A 27,709-nucleotide genomic window follows, 5' to 3' on the forward strand; every position below is an offset into this window, starting at 1 on the left:
ATTCTTGTATTTTGCATATTGGAATAATTGTTATATTATTAATTTAAAATATATTAATAAAATTTAAAAAAAAAAAATAAATTAAAATAAAAAATAAAAACAATGCGTATGCATTTCAATTTATGATTTTAATGACTCTCGAATATTAAAGCTCACGCTTTCGCAATCCGCATTTAATACTTTTAATTTAATTAAATATACATTTTCAGCTGTTCTATGTACGTGCAGATGTGTGTGGTGTTCATTAAAAGTTTTAAATAAAAATAATAAATGATTAAAATATAGAAAAAAAAGTAAATCATTTACTGCATTGCATAAAAAATATTTTTAATATTAAATTTAATTTTTTTATAAGTGATTTGTTCTGTTCTTAATTTTTTTTTTTATTATTATTTTATTTCATAATTTTTTATAGCTTTTTTTTTGGTTTTTATATTTTGTTGTTTTTTGGTGTTATTCATTTATTACACTTTCCGAACATTTCAACCGAACTAATAAATAATTGACGTGATAACCTCAGATTTGGTTGCCTTTGACTAAATTATAATTAATTCATGAAAAAAACAACAACTCAACAAAAAAACCAAAAAACACAACAACACAACAGCACACATTGCAACAACAAACCAAAAACATATTAACAGAAAGCAATAGCAAAGCAAAAGCAAAAACAACAATAAATTTGGTAGCTGTTAAGAGATAAGCTTTTTTCATCTGAAATTAAGCTCTTTTCATATGTTTCAGGTTTTAAATGCGGTTTTGAGCAATGTTTTAATGATGATTCAAGCGTATGTGTGCGTATGCGTGTGCGTTGTGTGTTTGTGTATAACAAATCACTTCGTGCACTCTTCGTTCTGTGTGGAGTCTCTAAACTAATGATGGCCAGCAACAATATCCCAAGCTTTTGTGTATATATATTTGGTTGTAAGCATATATTGCGATCATTTGTTCATTAGTTTGTTTGTTTGTTTGTTTACAATAATAATAATAATAACTTAATATTGTTTATATTTATTTTTAATTGATTTTATTGTTGTTTCTGTTTTATTAGTGCTGCCGCTGCCGCTGTTGTTGTTGTGTTGTTGTGTTGTTGTGTCGCCGTATGTTTGTTTTTATTCATATTTTTTAGTTAAACTGTAAGGCGGCATAAGCACATATTTAGATTTTGGTCGTTGCTGCATTTAGTCGTGGCTCAGCTTTGACCGGCTAAGGTACGAATGTTTTTTTTAAGTGAGGCTTAACGGATTTATCACTTCTAATTGTTGTTATTATTAATTCAAGCGGGAGAAGTTAAAAGGTACGAAGTGCGAATATGCGATATTGGGCACTTCTAGCTATTTGCGTTTTGCAAATAACCCTGTTGGTGCAAGGTGAAGAGTAAGTAACTTGTTTTATATATATCTTTTATCACATACTGTATATTCTTATTTATTGAAAAAAAAATTATGTTTATTTTAGTTTATTAAATTTAGGAACGTTTTTTTTTTTGTTTAGTAATGACTAACTATCTATACTTTTCAATATAATCAATATACAATGATATTAAAAATTATATATAAAAAAAAAACAAAAAATCAGAACAAAAAATATCTCAACTAAAAAATTTAGGTTTTAGTTCGGCAGTCCAAGCATATTTGTTTCAGGTTGACTCTTCGTTAATTTTTACTAGTTGTGACCATTTAATTAACTAGTTAACTTTAGTAACGCGTAGAGTTATATTTTGTGTAATCAATATAAAACCAGTGATCGCTCGAAAGCGTCAACACTGGCTCAGGTTTATTTAAAAGCTTTCTTTTCATTTTAATGCTCCAAAAAAGCGAACAAAACTTCAAAACTTGAACCAAAATTTTGGTTAATTAAGTTTTGGGGAGAGTACAGTGGTTCATTACTTTAAAAGTCGATATATCAACCATCTAGCTATATTGACATTTAGCGAATTGTAAGAATTAGTCATAATTACGAACTTTACAAAAATCTATTATTAAATTTTGATTCTCTAGAAATCATAATCTGTTCTAAAACCACAAAATATATTTTTAGAATTTCCAAAAAGCTACGAATTTTCCAGTTATATATTATTTATAAAGATTTTTTTTTGTATGACTTGAGGTGATTCCCTATTTTTTTTAAATTATTTCTCTTACTAACAAAATAAGCGAAAGTTTCAGGGTGTGTCACATTTCACATTATTACTAAAGTAGGTCTAGGTCTGGAAATAAAAATTTTATTAACCTCTCAAAAGTGAATTTTAATCACCTTCGTCCATCGAATTGATGAGTTGTTTTTTCGAATATTTAAAAAAAAAAATATAATAATAAACAAGTTACGAAATTTGCTGAATTAATAATAAATTTTGCAATAATATGTCTCCTGTTGCTTATCGGTGTTTTTTTTTTTTTTTGCATTATATAAATAAAAACTTCTTATATAATATGAAATTTATTTAAATTTCAAAAATTTTACATAATTTCCTAACATTCTAACAAATGTTTAAGAATATGGGATGACAAAATGTTGATATGAACAAATGTTATATTAGTACATACTTTTTGGTATATATTATCACTACGTATATTATCAACAAGTACATTATTAATATACATCAAGTCATGTACCAAAAAAAGTTTTTAAATTCATAAATTAAATTATTGTGTTAAAAATGTTTAAATGATTAAAAATGTAGAATATGCAATTTAAGAAAAAAACATAACAAAAAAATCAATGTTAGATATAAGTCAAGCCTCTAGATTTACACAAACATCTATGTTATGAATATAGGAACAAGTCTCACTGAAAACGTTTTAAAAAAAATTTTTTTTGACTTTGTCTCATATATAGAACTTAAAGTCTATAACGATAATGTCTACTGCAAAGTCTACATAGAGCCTTAACTCTATATGGTATTCAATTGGTCTATGCTGGGTTTGCGATCAGTCAGAATAACTCAAATGTTTTACAGAATAATTAATAAAATTTTTGCACCTGTACTAAAAATTAAATTTAAAAAAAAAAATCAATTTCATAGATTCTGGAAATTATAAATTACAGCAGATATTTTGTACTGGCCCCAGAAGACACAGTCTCCTAATTTTATGCATATGATAATTTTGTATGCCTGAATTCACATCAAGTTGCTATCTTTGCTTTCATTTGATTAAATATTAAAAAAACGTATGAATGAAATGAAATTGTAATCAAGATGAAAAAGTATGAAAATCGTAGAATATATACATATATGTATAAAAAAGATTAAAAGATAAAAAAGGTGTTTAATTTTTTCTTCAAGAACAGTGCTTTTCGAGTATTACAATGGTGCAGCCCTTTAATGATACTCAAATTCGAATATTTCAAATGGTCTACAATGTTCAACCTACTCGAATAGCAACCCTGCTTTATGTTTCATTTCGTCAGTACATGCAATAACCAATGTTCGAACAATTCGATGTTCAATGTTCGAGCAATTTCGAGAGACAAGCCTAATCATAGCCTTCAATAATTCGAATAATATTTAATGTTTATCTCTGATTCTATTTCTAAACATACAAATTTTTAGTTGCAGTGAAAATGCGAAAATAATACGTATTTGAATTCGAACATAAAAACATTGCCTAATTCTAACCAGTGTAAACACCTTGATGCATTATCTAAAAGACATGTTTCATCAAATATATAGTTTATAAGAGAAGATGTACATTTCTGCCAGCTCTTTCAACCTTCTTGTTTTTTAAAACGTAACCACCTCACTATTTAGAAACTTGCTTAAGGGCTTGGGCTGAACTAATACAAAGGGTATGTTAGTTGTATTTTGGGTATACCATATTTAATCGAAAATGCTTTGAGCTAGTTTTATAAATCTACTCCTTATCTATTCTTTTGTAGTTTTCCTATTTTTGTCTTCAATTTACTTTTAGATTGTCCTCGATATGTATGTCTTTAATAAAGCATAATTAGAAAGTTCTAGAATTGTGTTGCTCTATATCGAAAATTCTTAGAGTTTTGAAATAATGAGTTTCTTTTTTATTGCATTGAACTTAAAAATTCTTGAATTTCTTTGATTTATCGTGTTCTTCTATTGTTAGAAACAATAGCTGCTAATTTTGACCATAAAGCATATTTAATGGTTAGGTTAGATAAATTCAGCTGTGACTGTAAGCCACGTAAATAACGGATCGTCGCCAATTGAATCTCTATATTGATTATGTAGAACACATTTTTGGAAACTTAAGGAGTGCTTTAAGTTCAATTTTTGAGACAGAGCTATTAAGATTAAAGATTTTGAAATCGTTTTTTCAAACCAAACCTATTATATACGTATGGTGTCAACAATGTGTGGACTAGTCAAATATATTCTAACAAAAAATATTCTAAGAATAAAGATTTTGAAATCATTTTTGTAAACCAAGCCTCGATGGGATTTGACTAGATGTGGATTAGTTAAATATATATTAACCCATGAAATCCTAACCCGAGTAGTAGGAAATTTTTTACTTAATATTCAAACGGAAGTTTAGAAATATACAACAACACTTCCAAATAATTGTTGATAATAGAAATACCAACATTGTAAAGTTGTCAAAGATTTGAAATATCTTAAGTAATTCAGGTTTGTTGAATAAATCAAGGTATATAATGTAATAAAGACACACATTTTTTTTAACTATATATAACCAAAGATACAATTTAACAAAAAGTGATAGCATGAGATTGTTAATATCTTGTGTTTACCGCTCAGCTTTTATTAATGGTCTTAATAGTCAGAACTGTTCAGTGAAAAAAACATTTATTGTTCATCTCAGTACGTTCAAAGATTTAATGATATTTCTGAATTCTGAATTTTTTTAATTAGCAAAACAATTACCTATCAAGTTGCTAGTCGCTAATCTTCACAAATTATTCAAAATGTATAATGTATATATATTTCAATGTACGGTCAGACAGAAAAATCTGTCGGTGTTATTATTAGTTGTGTTCTGTTAATGGCTCTTATCTTCAACTGTTGATAAAAGTTATAAAAAAATGTAAAAACAATTTTATTTATTTATTTTGTACCTGTTTATTTCTGGTTCTATTTCTAATCGAATGAGATATATTCATAATAATAATTTTTATGTTCATCATATAATTGAGTATCTTCTTAACAAAAATAGGAATTTACTAAAATTTTGTCATCTTTATATTTGTTTAAAATTAATAAAATTTGTACAGTAAAAAGTTTATTAAATTAGATGATTAACACATAATAAAAATAATATTTCAAAACAATTAGTTTTCGAATTTACTTGTATATATAGTATTTAAATTGAATATTATAGAAATGTAATTTTATAAATATAATATATAAATAAATATTTTATACATTAAATTAAATGTTCACCACAGTTATGTTATTATATTTCCTGTTATTTAACAGCTGCTGTTAATGTCATGTTAATTTAATGTTAAATTTGAACATTAACTGTTCAAATTTATACAAATATGGCATGCTAAGAGACATCAAAATTGATCCCATAAAAAAATACATAAAGAATAGAGCCCGGAAATTATTTACGAAAACGGACAGACTTACCAACACGGTAAACGGACAGACTTATCAAATCTGAAAATGGTTACAGGCTCCTCGGGGAGGTATGCAGATCTGAGGTTAATTATTGCTTAGTCTGATGAAGTGACATACAATAATCTAGTCAAGGTATAAAAAGGGGTTTTGAAAATACCTCGAGTTAAGAAAGAGTAAAAGTGCTTAAGTGCACTGGCTCAAAACAGCTTCAACATAATAATAGCTAACGATTGATTAATAGCGGAATTAGTTGCACAGTAAGAAATCAGCTGTCCCGACGTAACCTATGAAAGACAATGCATTCAATTATTCGTACAGAAGAAAATGTAAAGGGAAACATAGGCAAATTTTATATCAGCTGATATAAAAATTAAACAATCTCTCTTGGCATTCGTTTGGGTGTGTGAAGTATTTGGTGTTCGAATTAAACTTGTGTTGTTTGTGTTTTTATGCTAGAAGATTTCTGGTTTTGTGTGTGTTATTTATTAGTTTTTTCGTTACATTCTCTACTTGCATTATATTAACGATAACTAATTCAGCCTTTGTTCTTGATAATTGAACTATTCAGTGAATCCGTATAATCGTATATACAACGAATTACTTGAATAAATCAAAATATGTAAAATATATGCTCATTTTCGCATATCAGAATGTTTGAAAACTTCAAATTGTATATTAGAATATTCCTGACGAAAATAAAAAAGTAATTAATTTACTTATAATTTTTTAAAAGTATTAATTAAATTAAATGAATTATGTCAGTGAAAGGAATGCATAATTTAAGCCTCTTTCACATCTTAGCAAAGAGTTTATTTGCCCTAAATAAATACATTCTATATAAAATTTTTTTTTATTTAGCTGTCTCTTGCATATGTAAGTCATATTTTAAAGTTTTATCTATTTACCTTTACTAGATTGCTTTAAGCAGTTTCTAGTTACTAGATTGTTTAGTAGAACAATGTCTTATATTCATTTATCACTAAAGAATGTTCAATCCGATATAAGTATTACTTATATACTTTAGTTCCAGATTTTATATGTTATTCGCTTCAATAAAACACAAATGACGATAACGGACTCATCTGCAAACATTTGCAGGATACGAACAGATGTTATCTGTTATATTTCACCTACTTCACCTGTACAGAAAAAATCCAAAGATGTCAATTTAAAATAGTGGTAATTAACAGTGGACTCGCAAAATTAAGATTAAATGAAATCCAGTCAAATTTCCATTAAAAAAGTAAACCTTTTTGTTGCCAAAGCAAAGGTGTTCCAAATGTGAATTTTCAAATATATATTAATATATATTGAAGGTATTGACTCTGTATTGCAAACTCATCGCAAGGTGTTATTTAGTTAAATAAATTATTTTAATTATTCAGAAAAATTTCATTATATTACAAAAACACTAAGAAAGTTTTGATTTTTCGATGTCTGTCCGTCCAAATAAACATATCAATTACTTTTGCATTTAAATTGAACTAATAGTCATGCAATAACAAGCTTCAATTATTTTTTCATTACAGACCTTATAAAAATATTAATTCTACAACTATTTAAAAAAAACTAAAGAGGTTTACCTTTGACTCTAATATATATACATATATGCTTAGAGACTTTTAAAACCCCTGCTTTAAGTTAAATGACAATTGGATCATGCGGCTTCTTGTGATGAAGCCGTCGAGGTATGACGAGGCCTGTGATATTTAGGAAGACTTAATAATAAAAATAAAAATATTTTTGATAAAAAAATTATTTTTTCAAAGTAACATCTTCTTCTTATTCCAATTAAATTTATTTATAGATGCAACTGTGCACTATGAAACTAATATAATTTTGTTTTGATTTAGTAAAAATATTGAAGCTACAAAAAGAAAAGAAAATTTTGATCGGAATGAAGGTTAAGACCTTACATAATGTAATGTTATGCAAAGAACTATTTGATACAAAATATATACAATATGTATAGCCAGCAAAGGATAGTCTGATTATTTAAATAATAAAATTGCTATGGATAAAAAGACTTGTACTGTTCCATATCTTCTGTACATTTTATATATATTGTATTTTCTTATTAACACAATAGAAAAAAATTGGATCTTGTTTTATAGAAATGATACCCCTTTTTGAACTAATTTTGGTGCTGACAACAATTTTCAAGTGGCAACCGTGGCTATAACACTCCCAGCTAATAGAGCAAGCTTAATTTTAAAGCATTGTTTATAAGAATGAAAAAATATTTTTTTATATATTGTATTTTTATTAACAATTATAAATTATATTAAACTTATTGTTTGTACTTCTAAGAATAAATATTTTCAAATCTGGATATAATTTTCAGTGGAAACATATATAGTGTATTTTATTTATCAATACACAAATTAAGTTTTATATAAAATTCTGCATTATGATTCATTATTATTTGCATTCGGTATAAACTTATACACATGTTTTATTATAAACAAAATGAGAATTATAACAAAAAATTTCTATTCAATTAAGAATAAAGATTTTAATTATTCAAATATGTAAGAACTTAACCATCTGTAGTATGACTATGCGACCTATATACGATAGTGGTTAATATTACATATACGAGGCCGCCTAGTATTAAGTACTTTCCTATACAAAACCATTTCAATAACTAATAATAAATTTATCGACTAAAGACACCATTCAATCCTAAATTAAATAATCATGAAAATATGGTTGAATATAGTTGGGAATAGAGATTTTAGTCTATAGATAGTATTTTTAGGAAAGTGAAGTTGTAGAAGTGTGTGGTAGCTATAAGTTCTTTAAAGCATATTTAACCATCTATGAAAATAAATCCTGGTGTTGTCGGTTCTGCTCGACATAGTATTGACGATTAGAGTTTTATTTTTCAATTTTTAAACTAGTGTCGTTCAATCATGACCACGATCATCACCAAGCAATATATCTTTGAAACTATATCGGTAAATAATACGTTTTTTTTTAGGTGTTCGTCACTCTAAATGTTACGATATTTTTTATAATCAAATCTAGAGAAAGTAAGCGTCATGGCTTAGCAATCTGAAAACATTTTTTAAGAATATTTATCTTAGATATTTATAGTAGTTAGAGCACTAAAAACTCATTTTTGGACCTATCAATTATGGCAGAGCAATAAAGAATCAATTCCATAGATAACATTAGTTCCACAACCCTTTTGCATGCAATTCCGGATTTATGCACTGCGATTGCACTGGCGCTATAAAATTAGGACACTTTTATGATATACAACTTCATATTATTTTATATATCTACCCTCATTTATTCTGCAACAAATGTCTTATAATCCAGTGACCGTAGCGATCAGAGATAAGAATTTGTGGTTAAATTTCTTTATTTTCATAGTATCTTTTCGTTGATCCAATGGTCCTTTTACATTTAGATACTTGCGAATTTTTATTGCCCCATATAAGATCATTTTTGTCGTATTCATCAAGCAAAAATTTCCTTTTCACTAAAGTTGGTGTGATTAGACAAAGCAACACCATTCTTTTAACAAGTTTTCAACATTGTAATATGTTCAGTGGTTGTTAAACGATTCATATTATAATATGAACTACAATTCTGTTTGTCTCATTACAATAGCGTTTAAAATCAAGACAATGAAATAGATAACCCTTTGTAACGTTGTGAAAGAAGTGAAAATATTCAATTTTATTTTTGATAAAGAAATTATTTTTTCAAATATCATCTTCTTCTTATTTGACCTTACAAGGTCAAGGTTCACCTTGTTTAAAGAAGATTGCGAAACGTTTGTTTTTTCCGATGCTAGGCTGCTGACGTTGCGATCAACCCCCAATCTGGAGGATCAGATCCCCTAGGTGGTAAAATTGGTGTTTGGTAGCCAGAGAGTTTCCCCTCTGCTAAGTGTTTTCAGATTATATCGATTAAATTCATTAATTATCATATAAAAGTAGTAGTTTTTATGAAATCAAATAAAATTCTTACCAATTTCACAATAATTAAAAAAAACAATGATATAGTTTCGAGTTTTTATCTGAGTATTTGATCTGTGAATAGTTGCGACGAATACAGTAACGAAGTGAATTGTTGGAATTAGTAACTTACATTCTTAGTTTCATTTAAAATTTTTATTATTTTATCGTTTATTTTTTATATAAACACGGAAATAAATATATGTGCTCAAGTATATGTTTGTATGTAATTTAATATAAAATATTCATTAAATATTCATTTACATTTGATATTTTCATTTAATAGCTACTGTAGGGAAAGACCTATAATTTATTCTGAATTAAAATTTTTCTCATTCTACTATTAATTCACAAAATTATATTGAAATTTTTTGTATAAAAAATATTTTAACTATATATTTTTTTAATTAAAAATTTGATTGGTTAATATTATTTATTAAGATTTCGTAAAAAATAATTATAATCAAAACTAACTTCATATACAATCTTACAATCGATGGTGATATTATCCAGTGAAAAATATTTAAAAAATATTTCATTGTTATTATTATAAGTGATATATAACAACTTCTCGATTTTGTTGTTCTCGATTTTCATTCACATTTTATTTCACACTAATAATAATTCCAACAGTATGTCTGCATATATGATTGCTTGAGTCCTTGATACATATCACAAGCATTACCATATGACCCAAATTTTACAATCATATTACGAACATCATTATAGGTCCATTATATGAAACTTTAATGTATTAAAGATATACCTGACTTTTATAGTAAATGTCAATATTTTTTACTTACTGGATATGCATAGGCATAGGGCCTATGCTCTACTGAGAAATGAGGATGACAGAAATTTTTCAAACGATACTGAATTAATAATTCAATTTAATTGTGAATTTGACAAGAATTAACCGCTATGACTTTTTAAAAATGGATAGTACTAGATAATACTAGATGAATAGTAAAAGAGATAACCCTGTATTAATAAATATGTTTTACACTCAAGCCACAGTGACAATATGACTAATTGCAGAATTGATTTTTGAAAATTATTTAGTATGTTTTATTTATAAGTGATTTATTGAATATCAATAATCGTTTTCTACATTTACTAAATTTTTTAAGTAATCGAAAACCAGATGAGATCAGCTATGAAGGTTACTGCTCGTACTTAATTCTATTATTTTATACTCATTTACATAGTTTTTGGCGCTTGTGCACAGCAAACCGGCTTAAACCAATTATAATTTCAATTAAAAGGAAATTTTTTTTTACTTAGCACTTAGTTTATTTTGCTATAAGTTAAAATAAATAATTAAATTTAAAAATGATTTCTACAAAAATGTAAATATTTGTTTACAATCGCCAATTAAATTTGTTCTAAGCCGCAATGAGTAACTCGAACCTTAATTAACTCATCGAAAAGTCTTAAATTATATATAGAATGAATAAAGTGATTATAATTACATTCAAAATGAAGTAATATTAGTTTGCATATAATAGTTTATTATAATAAAAATGCAATAATTCTTAAAATTTTTTTTTTAATAATACAAAGTATTTAATTTACATCTGAATAGCATTTTTATTCGTAGCGAATCTACATTTGTTGTGTGAGTTATCGACATCATTGACATAATTATCATCACAGTTTTAATGAGTCTGGAGTATATTTAGCATAACTGGATCCAATCAGAGAGATTGTGAGCATGCTTTATACAATGTTCAGTTTCTAGTAGATAATTAAGCTATTTGAAATCACTTTAATTAATTGAGAATAGTGTTACGTTTAAAATATGATTTAAGTAAGATTTAGGGTCCTGAACTAATCTTTTGCAACTCCATAATGCTCCTTAACTCTAATAAATCAAAAAATTTGCACAGTTTTAAATCTTTAATCAACCCAGTTCTTATATACAGATGTTAGCCAAAATAATGGCTATTAAAATTGTGGTGTGGTCACCTGGATCTATAATAATACTCGTATCAATTTAGTCCATAAGCAGCTATTTAATAAAGAATACAACAAAAATAAAAAAAAAACAGTTTTAAGCATATGAGAGAGTGTTTTGCTACTGACAGATTGATCCATCGATCATACGAGTATAATAGATATAAAAAAGGTAATAAAAAAACTTGATATCATAGCAGATGGCATATAAAAAACTGCACTTAAAGAATGTGGCTAAACAAATTCTCACCGATTAATGGGTGTGATACAGGTAAGAGGAATTAAAAATGGATTAGTGATATTATAGGCGAACTTTACGAAATAGTTGTACATGATTAGAAAGCCATTACATTTAATCAAGAATAATGGAACACACTGATTAAGGACTATAAAGCTAGAGATGAAAAAAAAAAATACTGTACACCTTCTCATTGCTTGTTTAGAATTAAACCAAAATAGAGAATTGTAAAAACAATCCTAAGATATAGACTATTCAATAAATTATTAATGTTGGCAATTATGCGTAAACCACATCTTCAATATGAATAGTATTTTCTTGAAGGCCTTAAACGCAGCTTATTGAGTGTAACACAAAGTCTTTATGTTCAAGATTCATTCATGAGTATTATTATTCAAAAATTTATTGAAAACCCAATAATTAAACTTTTATTGGATAAAATTTTAAGTTAATTACATTTTTGAAAGTGGTTTGAAAACCACTATATTACCAGTATATAGACCTATATATCTATAAGTTTCAATAAATATATTTATGTCAAGTATTTTCTTATGCTTTTATCTATGTACTCTAAAAACTGTAACCTGTCACTTGGTTATATATAATTTGTTTATTAATTAATTTACTTATTTATTAGAAATATTTATTTATGTATGCTCAAATGTGATAATATGACTAGAAACATGTTTTGAGAAAAAACAAAAAAAATAAATTATTTCTATAGTAGGAAAAAATTTCATGTTCATTTCAGATACAAATCGCTGAATGAGAATTATTAAGTATCTATGCTCTTCATAGTAAACCATTAAATGTGCCTAGATCTAAATATTAGTGTGAGAATTAAAATTTTTATACCTGATTCTTTTGATAAGAAAATCTAAATTATTTATTTGTATGTGTGTTGGAAAATTTGTTTTTTTTTCATATTTAAAAAAAAATGCTTGGAAAAACCTTATTAAATATAAATTAATATATGGCTAAATTAAATTAATTAAAATTTGTAAAACATATTTCTTAATAGTATTATTTCGCTAAAATTAATTGATTTCAATTCGTGTTTAAAAGTAAAGGTTTCCTGATCTTATCTTAATGTATATCTAAATGTATATTCAAAATCTGTATACATATATATATCTATATACATGTATAAATAAAATTTACAAAGAATCGAAGATAGTTATGGAACATTTGCATAATAATACATAAGTTGTAGTTTAAAAATATTTAGTGAGATCTCACGTACATCATTTCAGTAGGAAAAAATTTAAAAAAAATAACTTTTGTTGATTTATAAATTAACAAATCATAAATAGAGCGTTCAAAAAGTATCGCGTTCAATATGAAAAAAATCACTTTTAAATTATAGTTATTAATATTTCAACACAACTCTATTTACTAAGGGGTAAATTGAGTTAAAGTCTTCAAAAAAACGTATTCACAGCTTATATCACCTATTTATTTCACCAGAATTTTTGTTCTTCGACTCAAATTTTCAGCTTTAGAAACAAATACAGTAAGGGAAAAATAACACTGTGGGGACTGACGAAGTATAACCGCCCAGCCTTAGTGAAAAGAATATCTTTTTTCCAAAAAATTTACATAAAACAGTCCAATTCAAAAATATATTGTTTTAATCATAAAAAAAATAGTTGCTAAAACCACAGTTACAACATGTGGTACTTTAGTACCAAAATTGATCCTTTCTTTCCGTCTGGTATTATGGTACTCGCTTTTAGGAAATGGTACTGTTTAAAACGCAAACTCTGTTTTATATATTATTATATTATCCAATTAAATTTATTTATAGATTCAACTGTGCACTATGAAACTAATATAATTTTATGTTTTGATTTAGAAAAAATATTGAAGCTACAAAAAGAAAATAAAATTTTAATCGGAATGGAGCTTAAGACCTTACATAATGTAATGTTATGCAAAGAACTATTTGATACAAAATATATACAAAAGAACTAATAAAAACAATTTTATTATTGAGATACAAATCTCATGTATTCAGGGAACTGACTATAAATGAATAAATAAAGATTTTAAGCCTGGATATCCCTCTCAAAATTCCCATTCCTTTCTGTTAAAAAAAATAAAGTTTCCAAATATTTCTTAAAACGGTCTTTTGTTTGGTGTAATAGATAATAAATAGGTAAAGATTTTAAGCTAAGATATCCCTCTCCAAGTTCCAATTCTTTTCTGTCAAAAAGTTTTCAAATATTTCTTAAAACGTTTTTTTGTATGGTATGCTGAGGTTGGTAGTGTAGAAAAACGTCATTATTTGTTTATGTGTTATTTTATAGAGAAAGTATCTGTCACAGAAATTTTATAATGTATTATAATCATAGAATATATTATATGATTCCTCAGCGGGAAACTGTTTTTAGAGGCTTAATAAAGAAATGAGAGTGACAACCCATTATTTTGTTCAACTGTTAGCATACCGTCGGCTAGTTTTTAGAAATTTGATTGCTTTGACTAATCTATATATAGTTTGGAGTAGGAATTTCACCATAATATAGCTCACTTAAGCATAAATATTGGCTAATTGTGTTACCACTGAGTCTACTAAGTAAGTATCTTATGTGTCCAGAAATGGGATTGATTCCCTGTTATTTTGATTATTATTATTACTATTCATCAACTAATTTATAGGAATTTGATTCGCTTATCTAGTAAATCTATGCATCTGCAAACTAATCTATATATAGTTTGGAGTAGGAATTTCACCATATCTTTACCCCCTTAAGCATATATAGTGGCTCATTGCGTTACCACTGAGTTTACTAAGTAAGTATCTCATTTGTGCAGAAACAGGATTGACATCCTGTTATTTTGTTTATTTATTAGCATTTATCAAATTGTTTGTAGGGAATTTGATTAGCTTATCTAATAAATTGATTCTTCTGCAAGCTAATCTATAAATAATTTAGAGTAGGAATTTCACAGTACTATAACCCACTTAAGCATATTGGCTCATTGTGTTACCGCTGAGTCTACTAAGTAAGTATCTCATGTATGCAGAAATAGGATTGATATCCTCTTATTTTATTATTTATTAGTATTCATCAACTATTTTGTAGGGGATGTATTCGATTTTCAAGTACATACATGCGTCTGCTATATATGTTGGGTTGGTATGGAGCCTTATACATCACAACTCACTTGAGCATTTATATTAACCCGCTGGCTGCAAATATTGAACAAAGACACTTTTTTTTAATCAAATTTAAATTAAAATGAAATTTGGTAGTAAATTTAAAATATTTAATTACTAAATAGACACGAATAAAAATACACTTTAAGCAATAAGCGATTGTTGTTTGTTAAATAAAAAATTTACATATATTTCAAATAAATCAAGTTAATTAATATTGCAATAACAAAAAAACAAAAACAAAAAAAAAATTAAATAAAATTCAATAAATAATAAATGGTATCAGAAATTTATTTGCAAATAAAAAACAAAACCAAATATAATATATGAACAATACTTTTTATATATGTTTTGGGCATTTTGCATTTAGTTTGGCGAAATAATATTAAGCAATTTTATTTGACATAACTTTATTAAAACTATAAATTAAAATTATTGTTTTAATAGGTTTTTTCGCAAAACCGGTAATTATTATTTTTATTATTTTTTAATTATCATACAATTGATTTTTATAACTCCATTAAGAGTGTTTTGAATAATTCATGAAGTGCATTTAAAACTAAATATACATTTGCTCTATTAAGCGGAATTAATTGGTTTGTGGGGGAATCTCGACTGATTTGGAACTGGCTAATTAAGCAAACAATCCACGTCGCACTCACGGTGTGTGCATAGCAAATATTTGGCGGTTTTTACCGTGGGTATTCGCCCCACACACAAACTTAAACAATATCTACTTCACACCGCAAAATGAAAAAAAAAAATAAAAAAAAAAACCAACAACAAATTATATAAATTATATAAATTTATGCTTATTTTTTACTCTTACTCAGCTCAACACCTTGGGATTCCCATGCTCATATCTTGATCATTATTCACGTCAATATAATTTAGCACAACGCGGTAATAAGTGCCTCGAACATACCCTTTCGTATCGGTTCAGTTAATGACTTTAATTATACTGAAAATATTTTTATATCCACAAAACTCAATAATAAATGCAATTAATATAACAATTGTAAATGTTATTTTTATCATTCGTTTTTTGTTGAATGCAATATTTTTATTTTTATCAGAAAATCGCAGAAAATTGAGTTAAATTGTCGATTTAATCGAATTAAGTGGAGGAATTAAGCTATTAGTCCGTCTCTCCTAAATACGAAATGGATATCTTCCTAGCATCAATTGCTGTAAATAGTGATATCTACTATATCTCTTAACGCAAAAATAGAAAACTATTATCGAAATAATCATATCTTTGAGTTGATAAATGACTGAAGTCACGACTCTATACTTTACCGGTAGACTCTGTTATTGAAAATTCATGAAAACTGCTCATTGTTATTTTTCCCATCGATGGTTAGGCTGTTCAGTACCCGTTTTAACTGTGAGATGAGTATGGTGGGGCAACCATTTGCGGGAGTCAGTTTATGCCCCCTCTAACTGACTCTTTTTAGACTCTTTTTAATGATTCAATCGAATTAATTGAAGGAATTAAACCATTAACCTGTCTCTCCTAAATACAAAATGGATATCTTCCTAGCATCAATTGCTGTAAATAGTGATATCTACTATATCTCTTAACACAAAAATAGAAAACTATTATCGAAATATTCATAACCTTAAGTTGATAAATGACTGAAGTCACGACTCTATACTTTACCGGTAGAATCTGTTATTCAAAATTCATGAAAACTTGTTTCAAATTAATGGAACATCTTTATAATTATCTCTAATATTTATGCAAAAATATTTAATTTATTTTTTTCTCTTAATTACTATTTGAGTTAATTACTTTAATTGTGTAAAATTCACTAATTGCGTTGTTGGGATGATTTCTACACTCATAGAACAACCATTGTAAAATCAATAATAATATCTCATTTTGCATCAACTAAATAGACACATCACGCCTATAACGTTTAGTATTAATCACTAGTGTAAGTGCTCAAAACTCCAAAGAGTTATATCTTATAGGAAAAAATATTTAAACATTTTTTGCAACATTTGGATAATTTTTTTAATTTAGTAACTCAAAAAAAAATTTTAAACAAATCCGAGGGTATATTATGTTAACCTGGGCTGGGCTTTAAAATATAAAATCATGTGAATAACTTACCAGAATTGAATGGAACTCTTATTACAGTGAATCATCTAAATGGTCACAGACCAACAGTTGTAGTGATTACTATAATCATTCCTAGCAACCTTCAGGCACATTATCGGAAAAAACGCTGGGAACAGAGATCGACAAACAACTCAACTGCAGATTTGACAACAACGATGGAACATCGATTTAAGAGGACGACGAACAGCAAAGCTAGTTCCGAATGTTTAAGTTATGGGCAGAAAGGAATTGCAGCGAGATTGACTATCGAAAATATCTATACAGAATGCAAAATATAGAGCAGCCCAACTGCAGATCAATCGAGGACAATGGTTACCATACTTTCTTCAACTGCGAAAGATGGTATGGAGAAAGATCACTACTTGCAGAATATGTAAGTCACTTCACAGTCGAGCATATCATTGAAAAAAATGACAGAATGAGCAGAAAATTGGAATAAAAACACATAATTCATCGGAAATGTGCGAAAAGAAAAAAAGAAAGACCTGGACGCAAACTAAACTAAAGACTTTCCAATTCAATTCTACTATAAGCTTACGACATGGATAGCAAACATATAAGGGATCCTTCCTGAAGTAATGCGAAAGCGGTCCCGAGAAAAGAAATCCCGAAGAAGAAAAGGGATATTTTAGTTCATATACTACACAGTAGAAGTCGTACACACCATTCCGGCAAAAAAAAATGATCATAGACCCTATTTATTAAAAATAGACATTAATCTTGAATAACTGTTCTCAACAATATTTTATATTTTCATTTTTTGGTTTCAATACAAAACCAGAACTTTAGATTTTTTTTCAAATCCAAAAAAATATTAATAAATAAACTAATAAAACCTTATGAAATCTAAAAGAAAACATTAACTGCTCATATTTTTTTTATTAATAATTGAAATATTTTTTTCTTTTTGCATTTTTACATTAGAAACGAAAGTAAATACACAGTAATTGGACCTGGTACGTTACACTCTAATCGTCACTACAATGTCGCAGTCAGTGGATACAAAGTAGGGTCGCCACTTAAAATTAAGGTTGGCATCACTGGACCTTCATACAATGAAACAAAAGAAGTTGATTTAGCTCAAGATGGAACGAAAGAAATTTCATTCGATGTTCCAAAGTTAGAGAGCGGCAAATACAATTTAACAGCTGAGGGTCTTTCAGGCATAATTTTCAAAAATACCACTCTACTCAATCAGGAGACCTTTAAGAATTACGTAAAAATACAAACTGATAAAGGTGTCTATAAACCAGGTGATACAGTAAATTTCCGCGTGATTTTCTTAGATGAAAATCTTAAACCCGGGCTACCATCAAAAGATGTTATTATATGGTTTGAGGTAAATTATACCAAATAATTAAATACCATTTAAAAAAAAATTTATTTAATATTTTTACATATAGGATAGTAAACGGAATCGCATAAAGGAAATTAAGGACTTGGAGGTTGTTAAAGGTGTCTACACGGGGAAATTTGAAATATCCGAATATGCAGTACTAGGCTATTGGCGTATTGTGGTACATAATGCTGATACCTATGATCAACAGGCTTCCTTCAAAATCGATAAGTACACTCTGCCCAAATACAAGGTCGATGTTACTGCAACAGAAAGCGTTTCGGTACTAGATGGCGATATGCAAGTCGTTGTTAGAGCAAAGTAAGTGCTTGTCACTAAAATATGTAACGTACAAGATTAACTGTTAATAATATATAACATATATGTTGAGGTAGTCATACATTTTTATGGCCATGTACATTATTTACAATCAGTTTATTTTATTTCATTTCATTTTTTATTTAGTTTTAAAAATACACTTATATATCTATGTTATTTTTTTGTTACTTAATTTTGTTTCATTTAATTTTAAATTCGTTCAAATCTTATTTTATTATTTTACTTTTAGTCTTTGCTTATTTAAACATATTTTATTTTATACATATTTAATATACAAATACATGTTTTTTCAAATATTTTATTTATAAGTATTTTATTTTGAGTTATTTAACTCTTACTTTATTTTATTTCGTATTAAAGTAATATAAATCTCTCGTTTTAATTTATTTTATTATTTTACTTCTGTTGAAACTTTATTCTATTATCACAAAAATTTTTTAATAATTTGCTTTTATATTTTGTTTCATTTAATTTTATACTTTTAACTTTTTTTGTGTCACTTCATTTGACATGCAATTTTAGGTTTTTATAATTTTTTTACTTTCCTCGAGTTATAGAGGAAAATAATAGATTTTATTTAATTTTGATTTTAGTTTATTTTAATTTTTTTAAATTTTATGTTTTATTCTATTCTGTTAAAAATATTCTCTTTTTTGAATTTATTCTCACGTTTCTAAACTTATAAAGAGTAGTATTTTATAAATGCATATATTATTATATATATTTATGCATATATGTGTATATATATATATATACATATATATATGTATAATAATATATAGTATATATATTATTATAATAATATATGTATGTATAAAGTACTACTCTTTATAAGTTTAGAAACGTATATATATGTATATATTACATATACATAAGAATAGAATATCAGAATCAGAATATATTATATATATATATTTATATATATATATATATATAAAATAAATAAAACTAAATAAATAAATAAATAAAACTATATAAATTTAGTAATACTCTTTATAAGTGTAAAAATATAAGAATAAATGCAAAAAAAATAGTTTTAACAAAATAAAATAAAAAATTTTAAAAAATTTAAATAATTTAGAAAAATATGTATGTAATATAATATATATATGTCAAACATTGACACTTGTCAAAATTGACTGCTGTAAAGGTTTTGGTATTCTGTGACATAAATAAAAAGCTCTTTCCCTTGTTAGTTATCAATACTACAAATGCTGTTGACAACTGTAAAAATATGCTCTTTTTAAGCATTTTTTATTTTTTGCATGCATGACAAATATTCTTAACTAAAATATACGCTCTTTACAAGCATATTTTTTATTGTTATTTAAATGCATGAAAAATGCATTTGACAACTTAAAATATATGCTCTTTACAAGCATTTTTTACGAACAGTTGCGAACAGTTACGAACAATTACGAACAGTTTTCTATACAAAACACTTTACACCATAGGGTGGTGAGAAGCACCAGGTACTTGAGATTTGAAATTTGTCAGGATGTGTCCAGAATACCAGAAAGCTTTCTGCTATATAAAAATCAAGAATTTTATTAAAGAATTTGACAAATGTGTCAAGTGCATAGAATAGGTCCAATAATATGCATATAGTATATTTATATAAATATATACGTATTAATGTACTTGTATGTATATGATTAAAATATACATGGGTATATATATAATTTATACCATTTTGATTTTTGATCATATATTACTTCTTCATTTTATTTTATTTGATTTAATTTAATTTTGTTAATTTACTTATTTTTTTTTTTTAATTTTTATATATATAATTTTTATATTCTTGTCTTTCATGTTTTTGTTAGTTGCGTTTTACTTTAGTTCCTTTTCTGTAATCAAATATTTTTTCTTATTGTTTCTTTATTAATATTTTATTCGATGTTAAAACTTTCGCTAATCTTATAAAATGATTAATATTTTATTAATTATTAATATACTTTTATTTTTTATTATTTATATTTATTTTTTTCTGTTAATAGAAAAAATGGTTTTATTTTTATTTTCTTATATTGCAATTAAAAAAAAAAGAAATTTCTATTAACAGCTACACTTACGGCAAACCCGTCGATGCCAAGGTTACCCTCGTCTGTGAATTGGATAATAATGTTTATGGTTCAGAGAAAGAAGTGGTTCCCGCACCAAAACTCATCAAAACAACTGATATGGTTAAAGGCAAAGCAAAATTCGATTTTAATGTGAAAGAGTATGGGGCCTATATGCCACAAAAATTGTCCTCATATTATTTTAAAATTTTCGCAACTGTTGAAGAGAACTTTACTGGTGTGAAAATTAATGGCACTGCTAACTCTTTCCTATATCCTTACCGATATTTCATGAATTGTGTTAATTACCCAAATTGTTCCACATTCTATCCTGATAAAGAAACTGAAATAATATTTCGATTGTCTTATGTTGACAATTCACCTTTGAAGGATACCAAATCTGAAGTGAAACTTACATATACAGAAAATGTGGAAAAAACCTATTGGAATGAAGATAAGGACAAACCAATTGAGCCAAATCCTGTTAATAATGAAAAGTCTTTCACATTTACAAGTCGTCTTAATGATACAAGCTTTGTTAATTTTGTTGTGGTATTACCATCATTAGCTGAGTATAATGGTTATTCTCATCACTTCAAAATGGAAATTGAATATGCGGGAGAAAAACGAAATGTTTTCACAGCTTATCAATACAGAGAGCCTAAAGAATTTACACCTACAGTACCGAATGAAGAACCTAAAGACTATTTTAGACTGCGTACTATATATGATGAGAAAAAATATAGGTAATTTATTTATTTAATATATATATAACATATATATATATACTTTTTATGTAATTATTATTATTAGTATAACACTATTTTTATATAGAAAAAATATATATAATATATAATATATAATATATAATATATATATATATATATATATATAGAATTCAAAAAACGTTTGCAATTTTTCAATATTTTTAGTTTCATAAAAAATTAATTTAACAAAAATATTGTATATATATTTTTGCTATATAAAAATAGTGTAATACTAATAATAATAATTACATAAAAAGTATGGTATATATATATGAAAAAGATAAAAATAATAATATAAAAACAAAAGATGCACAAAAAGATGGGGGGTAACTAAATTAAAAAAACAACCAAGGGAAATATAATAATGATAATAGTACTAATAATAGTAATAGTAATAATAATTATATTACTAATATATTTTATAATATATTATCTAAGCAAAAGATACACAAAGAAAAAGATGGGGTGTAGCTAAATTAAAAAACAACCAACAGAAATATGATAATGATGATAATAATTAAAGTAATAGTAATAAAAATAATAAGTATATTATATATATGCTAAATAACGTTTCTGAATTGAATTTATAATATTAAATAAATAACTATAATTTAATTTATTACGAAAAATTTTTTCGAACTCTAAATAATAATAAAATGTATTCGTATATATACGTATATGTTTTATAGATGAAATAAGCTTTCCATCTTCCCATATCTGTGATCTTATCGAACAACTTCACAACTGCACAACTAATGAAGTACATTACTTCTTTTGTTTAATCTAATCTATTAATCTATTCAAGTTTTTCAATGTAGTTATTTTGTAATAAACTCATTTAAATAGTTACGAGATCGGCGACAAAGCAACTGTAACTGTGAACTCAAGTGAACCTTTGTCATATATTGTCTACAACCTCATTGGACGTGGAAACATTTTGCACAGTGAACGCATAGAGTTACCCAATAAACCGAAAGAGTACAATATAACCTTCCCGACAACATTTTCTATGGCTCCCTGGGTTAAAATTTATGTCTACTATGTAGATGAGCATGGCAATTATCATCATGAGGAGACATCTTTTCGTACAGCAGTAAAACTACAAAATGAAGTATTTTTTCTGAATGCAAAATAAATAATGTTTAGTAATATATGTTCTTCAATATTTTAGATAACAATTACGGCAGTTGAACAAACAAAACCTGGTGATGATGTCGCTTTAAAGATAAAAACACCAGCAAATTCTTTTGTTGGTTTGTTAGCCATAGATCAGAGTGTTACTCTACTTGGTTCCAATAATGATATTACTGCAAGCGATTTCCAATGGCGTTTGAGTAATTACAATACTCACACACCTTGGCAAGGCGGTTATTCATACTATCCGGGACAATCTTCTGGTGTTGTGACATTAACGAATGCACATTACGAATACAATTGGACAGAACCAGATTATACCATTTCAACATTTAGAAGTGATATGGTGCAGCATGATATACCTATGTCTTTCTCTCATTCAACAAAAACATCAATGCGAAAAGGACCACCTGGACCATTAGCAGCTGCATCACCTGTTTTTATTGCTGGATTTGGAGCCCCTGAAAGTGGTGGAGGCAATATTCAAGTACGAAGTGACTTTTCTGAAACCTGGATATTCGACAATATTAATAGGTACGTATATGCTATAAGTACAAGAAAAATTAATTTTTTTTTTATAATATAAAACAAAAAAATAAGCATTTATAATCATAAAATACTCAATAATATTTTTTTCTTTCTCTAGTACTGATTCTGATGAATTCACGTACACAAAAAAAATACCCCACACTATTACTAAGTGGCTACTCTCAGGCTTTGCACTTAATGATGAGAAGGGACTCGCCGTTACCAAAGACCAAACAAAAATAACAACATTCCAGCCATTCTTCGTAGCGATAAGATTACCCTACTCAGTTAAACGAGGTTCGTAAAGATAACTGTTACACTTAAAAAAAAAACTAGATTTTAATTGTTTTGATTTTAGGTGAAGTGATTAATGTGCCAGCGTTAGTGTTTAATTATTTGGAAAAAGATCTCGATGTTACCATAACACTTGATAATGTTGATGACGAATTCGAATTTACTGAAGTTTCCAATGAAGTCATAAATGATAAGAAACGTACAGCTACAGTACGTGTAGATGGCAACTCTGCAGCCGGCGCTTCGTTTATGATACGCCCCAAAATAGTTGGTAACATATTGCTTAAATTTACTGCCATCTCACCCATTGCTGGAGATGCTGTGCATAAGTCTTTGAAAGTGGTGCCTGAAGGTATCACAGAATACAAGAATCGCGCATACCTTGTGGACTTGAAAAATGGAGATGAATTTAAGGAAACTTTAGAGCTAGATCTGCCAAAAGAAATTGTGCCATTATCGCAGCATACAGAATTTGCAGTTGTTGGTGATTTATTGGGTCCAGTCATGAATAATCTAGAGAATTTGGTACGCTTGCCACAAGGTTGTGGTGAACAAACAACATCAAAAATGGTACCTAACATATTAGTCTATCGTTACTTAAAGGTGCGTATGGAAAGTGATTTAATTAGTATTTTTTCACTAAGTAAAATATTTTTATAAATATTACTCCACAGAGCATAAACAAACTTACACCTGCTTTATCATACAAAATCCTTAATGGCTTGCAAAGTGGTTATCAGAATATACTCAAGTTCCAACATTCTGATGGCTCATTTAGTTCATTTGGCCCAAGGGAAAACAGCCAACATCCAGTCAACGGTTCAACTTGGCTCACTGCTTATGTGCTTCGATCGTTAAATAAAACAACGGACCTTATCAATGTTGATGAAAAACTATTTGAGAATGGATTTAAATATTTAGCGAGCAAACAAGCGGAAAATGGTACATTCCTTGAAGCCGGTGAACTTTTCTTCAATCATCAAAAACGACATGTATCACTGACTGCCAATGTATTGTTGGCTTTCTTCGCCAATGAAGTAAGTAAATGAAGTGATGAACTAATTTCTATATTCTTAAAATTTTATATACATTTTATTACAGAAAGCATCAGCCCAGTACAAGGCTGCTATTGACAAGGGACTAAAATATTTATTGGATAATTTTGATGCAGCCGAAGATTTACGTTCAAAAGTAATAATTGTGTATACCTTATTAATGGCTAAGCACCCAATGTCTAAGGAACATACAGCGAAACTAAAGGATAAAGCCAAAACAGAAGAAGGATTTACTCATTGGTCAGACGATAAAACTTCATTTGACCCAGTTTATTTATGGCGTTGGTCATTCAGCAGTGATGTGGAAAACACTGCATATATGCTCCTGAACTTATTGCAATCCGAAAACGAAACTAGCGAGAGCCTTCTACCAATACTTAGATGGCTTGTAGCGCAACGTAACAGCTATGGTGGCTTCTATTCTACCCAGGACACTGTTGTCGGTCTACAAGCCATGATAGAGTTTGCAATCAAATACAATTATTCACCTGCAGAGGCTGATGTCAGCATAAAAGCCAAAGGTGATAAGGAAAAACTGGAGTCCCTTAAAATAAACGAAGGCAACTCTGTACTCATGCAAATTGTTGAAGTAAGTTAAAGTGAATTGAAGTGCAAACTAAAAATTATAAATAATCTTTATTCTTGCTGTATTCTACAGTTGCCACCCAAAACCAATGCCATCGACTTTAAATTGAATGGCAAAGGTACCGCACTGGTGCAAGTCTCTTATCAATATAATATATTGGAGAAAGACAAGAAGCCAAGCTTTGTTATAAAAACCAATAAGCACCCGAATGCACCACCTTCCAAATTAGAAATGCAGGTGTGCGTTGAATACACTGGTGAAGGAGATGCTTCGAATATGGCTATATTGGAAGTTGAACTACCTTCTGGCTATATAGCTGAAAAGGAAACCTTTGAAGAGATTAATAAAGTGAAGAGAGTTCGTGTAAGTAGTATTTGATATATATATTAAAGAGAGGAGTTTCTCTTAAGAAATGTTTAGAATAAAGTATACTTAGAATATTGTTTATTGTCATCATTAAAGCTCTTATTCGCATATTTGTATGAAGTAGCTTTTAATTGAAACTATTTTCATCTTACCATTTCAGCAAATTGAAACCAAAAAGGACGATACAGTTATTGTGGTTTACTTCGAGAGTTTGCACAAATCCGAAGAGCAATGTGTGCCAGTTGAAGCTGTAAAAGCCTTCCCAGTTGCTTTACAGAAACCAGCGACTATTGTCTTATACGATTACTACGATACCAGCAAGAAAGCTACGGACTACTATGAGTCAAAGTCTAAATTATGCGATATTTGTGAAGATGATGAAAAATGCAAAGAAGCTTGTAAATAAGCAATATTAGATATTAAATTGGTTCCGCCCTGCTAGAAGGATATATTCGATATAAGATATAGTTTAATCAAGTTAATTTCTTATTTTTTATATATAAAAATCTATTAAGTTATAAAAGTTTTATTTTAATAAATACACATGTCTAAATTGAAAAACAATGAAATTTTTTAAAGTAATACAAATAAAATAGTATCGTGAAAATAATGGAAATAATAATTATTTAATAAAATAATTATAAAAAATGTGCGCATGAATATAATTTAAAAAATTTAATCGATTATTCATCTAAAAAATTAGAACTTAACTAATAAATATTAGTTATATCAGCGATTATCAAAGGAAATAGAATATGTAATAAATGAACTTTTATTTGAGGACACAGAACCGTCACTTCAACCTAACCTAACCTAACTATTATTTCCTGCTTGATGTTGATAATATATGGAAGATAATTCCAGAAGATATGGAAGAAGTATGAAGGAAGTGCTTTAAGAAAGAGTAAATAGGTATCAAGAATACATTATCAAAATGTTCATCAGTTCATAATATTATAAGAAATAAATAAGAAACAACCGTATGTAATATAGGTGATGATGTGATGATGTAGTAAATAAGAGGATCAATGATCACAAACGCACTTAGACAATTTATCCAAGAATTTATCTACTGTGTTTTGGATAAATTCATACGGAATAGTTTCTTACAGAAATGAAAAAGCAATCATCACATTATTTCAAAAGCAACATGGGCAAATCCACGATAATGATTTGGATAATTAAAATTGGGTGAAAAAGCAACAGATAATATTAATATATAATATAAAATATATAATAATAATAATATATATATAATAACAAACAATAATCCAGTCAAGGCGTAAGGAGAGGTTTTGAAGATACCTTGAGTAAATAAAGAGTAAAAGTACTCAAGTGCACTGGATCAAATAGCTTCAACATAATAATAATATTGTAATATATTTAAAAAAGTTAAAAAAAAAAAACAATCTTCAACTAATTATATTATCATAAAAAATTTCAGTTATTTTAAAACAATGAAATTAATGTATTTTATTCTATAATTCTATAATATTTTTTGAGCGGGCTAATTGGTTATTTTATTAAAAATTATAATTTATTTTTATTTATATTTAAACAAATATATAAAAATATAATTTGTTTAAATATAAATAATATATTATAGTTTTTAATCAAATGGTCAATGAAACTAATAAATCTAAAAAATGAATATTTTTAATTATAATAATTAAAATAATTTTAAAATAAATTTTTTATCAAATTATAAAATTTATTTAATTAACAATTATTTAAAAATTGTTTCGAAAATAAAATTTTAATTTATATCATCATCATCATATTTATAATTCAAAAAAAAAGAAATTTTTTTTAAGTCAAAATTAAAAATAAATTAATGTTTAAAGTACCTATAAGCATATACGATTAATAAAAAATTATGAACTCAAATTAAAATAAAACAATTGAAGTAACGCAATAAATGAGAAACACATTTTTACATTTTCACTTGACACATACTTATTCACACTTCCACTCAGAGCCTTTAACCCTTTACCGACACTTAGCCACACATTTGTGCCGGTACGCATATCTCCCTTTCACATGTGCTCCAGCGATTATGTGCACTTAACTTGAATAAACTCTCATCACTCAAGTGGAAACACTTAACCTGAGCCCCTCGTTACACACGGAATCAAAGCACATTAAAACACCTTCCTCAACGCATATATCAATTTTATGTGAATTTCCTTTTGCTATTCTTTTTGAAGTTCAAGTACACGACAACATAT

General features: G+C 27.2%; 1 protein-coding gene across 1 annotated transcript; it reads left to right on the forward strand.

The window, feature by feature from the left end:
* Positions 1 to 1,128: 1,128 nt before the first annotated feature.
* LOC119687178 (pregnancy zone protein) lies at positions 1,129 to 26,020 on the forward strand. Its single transcript, XM_038101411.1, has 13 exons — positions 1,129 to 1,211; positions 1,282 to 1,377; positions 17,938 to 18,352; positions 18,417 to 18,670; positions 20,754 to 21,497; positions 22,365 to 22,629; positions 22,690 to 23,186; positions 23,299 to 23,477; positions 23,539 to 24,077; positions 24,149 to 24,511; positions 24,576 to 25,118; positions 25,188 to 25,478; positions 25,642 to 26,020. Exons 2-13 carry the CDS (start codon positions 1,313 to 1,315, stop codon positions 25,885 to 25,887), a joined length of 4,401 nt encoding a protein of 1,466 aa, XP_037957339.1. The 5' UTR covers positions 1,129 to 1,211; positions 1,282 to 1,312; the 3' UTR covers positions 25,888 to 26,020.
* Positions 26,021 to 27,709: the final 1,689 nt, after the last annotated feature.

The sequence above is a fragment of the Teleopsis dalmanni genome, chromosome X, assembly GCF_002237135.1.
Source record: "Teleopsis dalmanni isolate 2A chromosome X, ASM223713v2, whole genome shotgun sequence".
Lineage (NCBI taxonomy): Eukaryota > Metazoa > Arthropoda > Insecta > Diptera > Diopsidae > Teleopsis > Teleopsis dalmanni.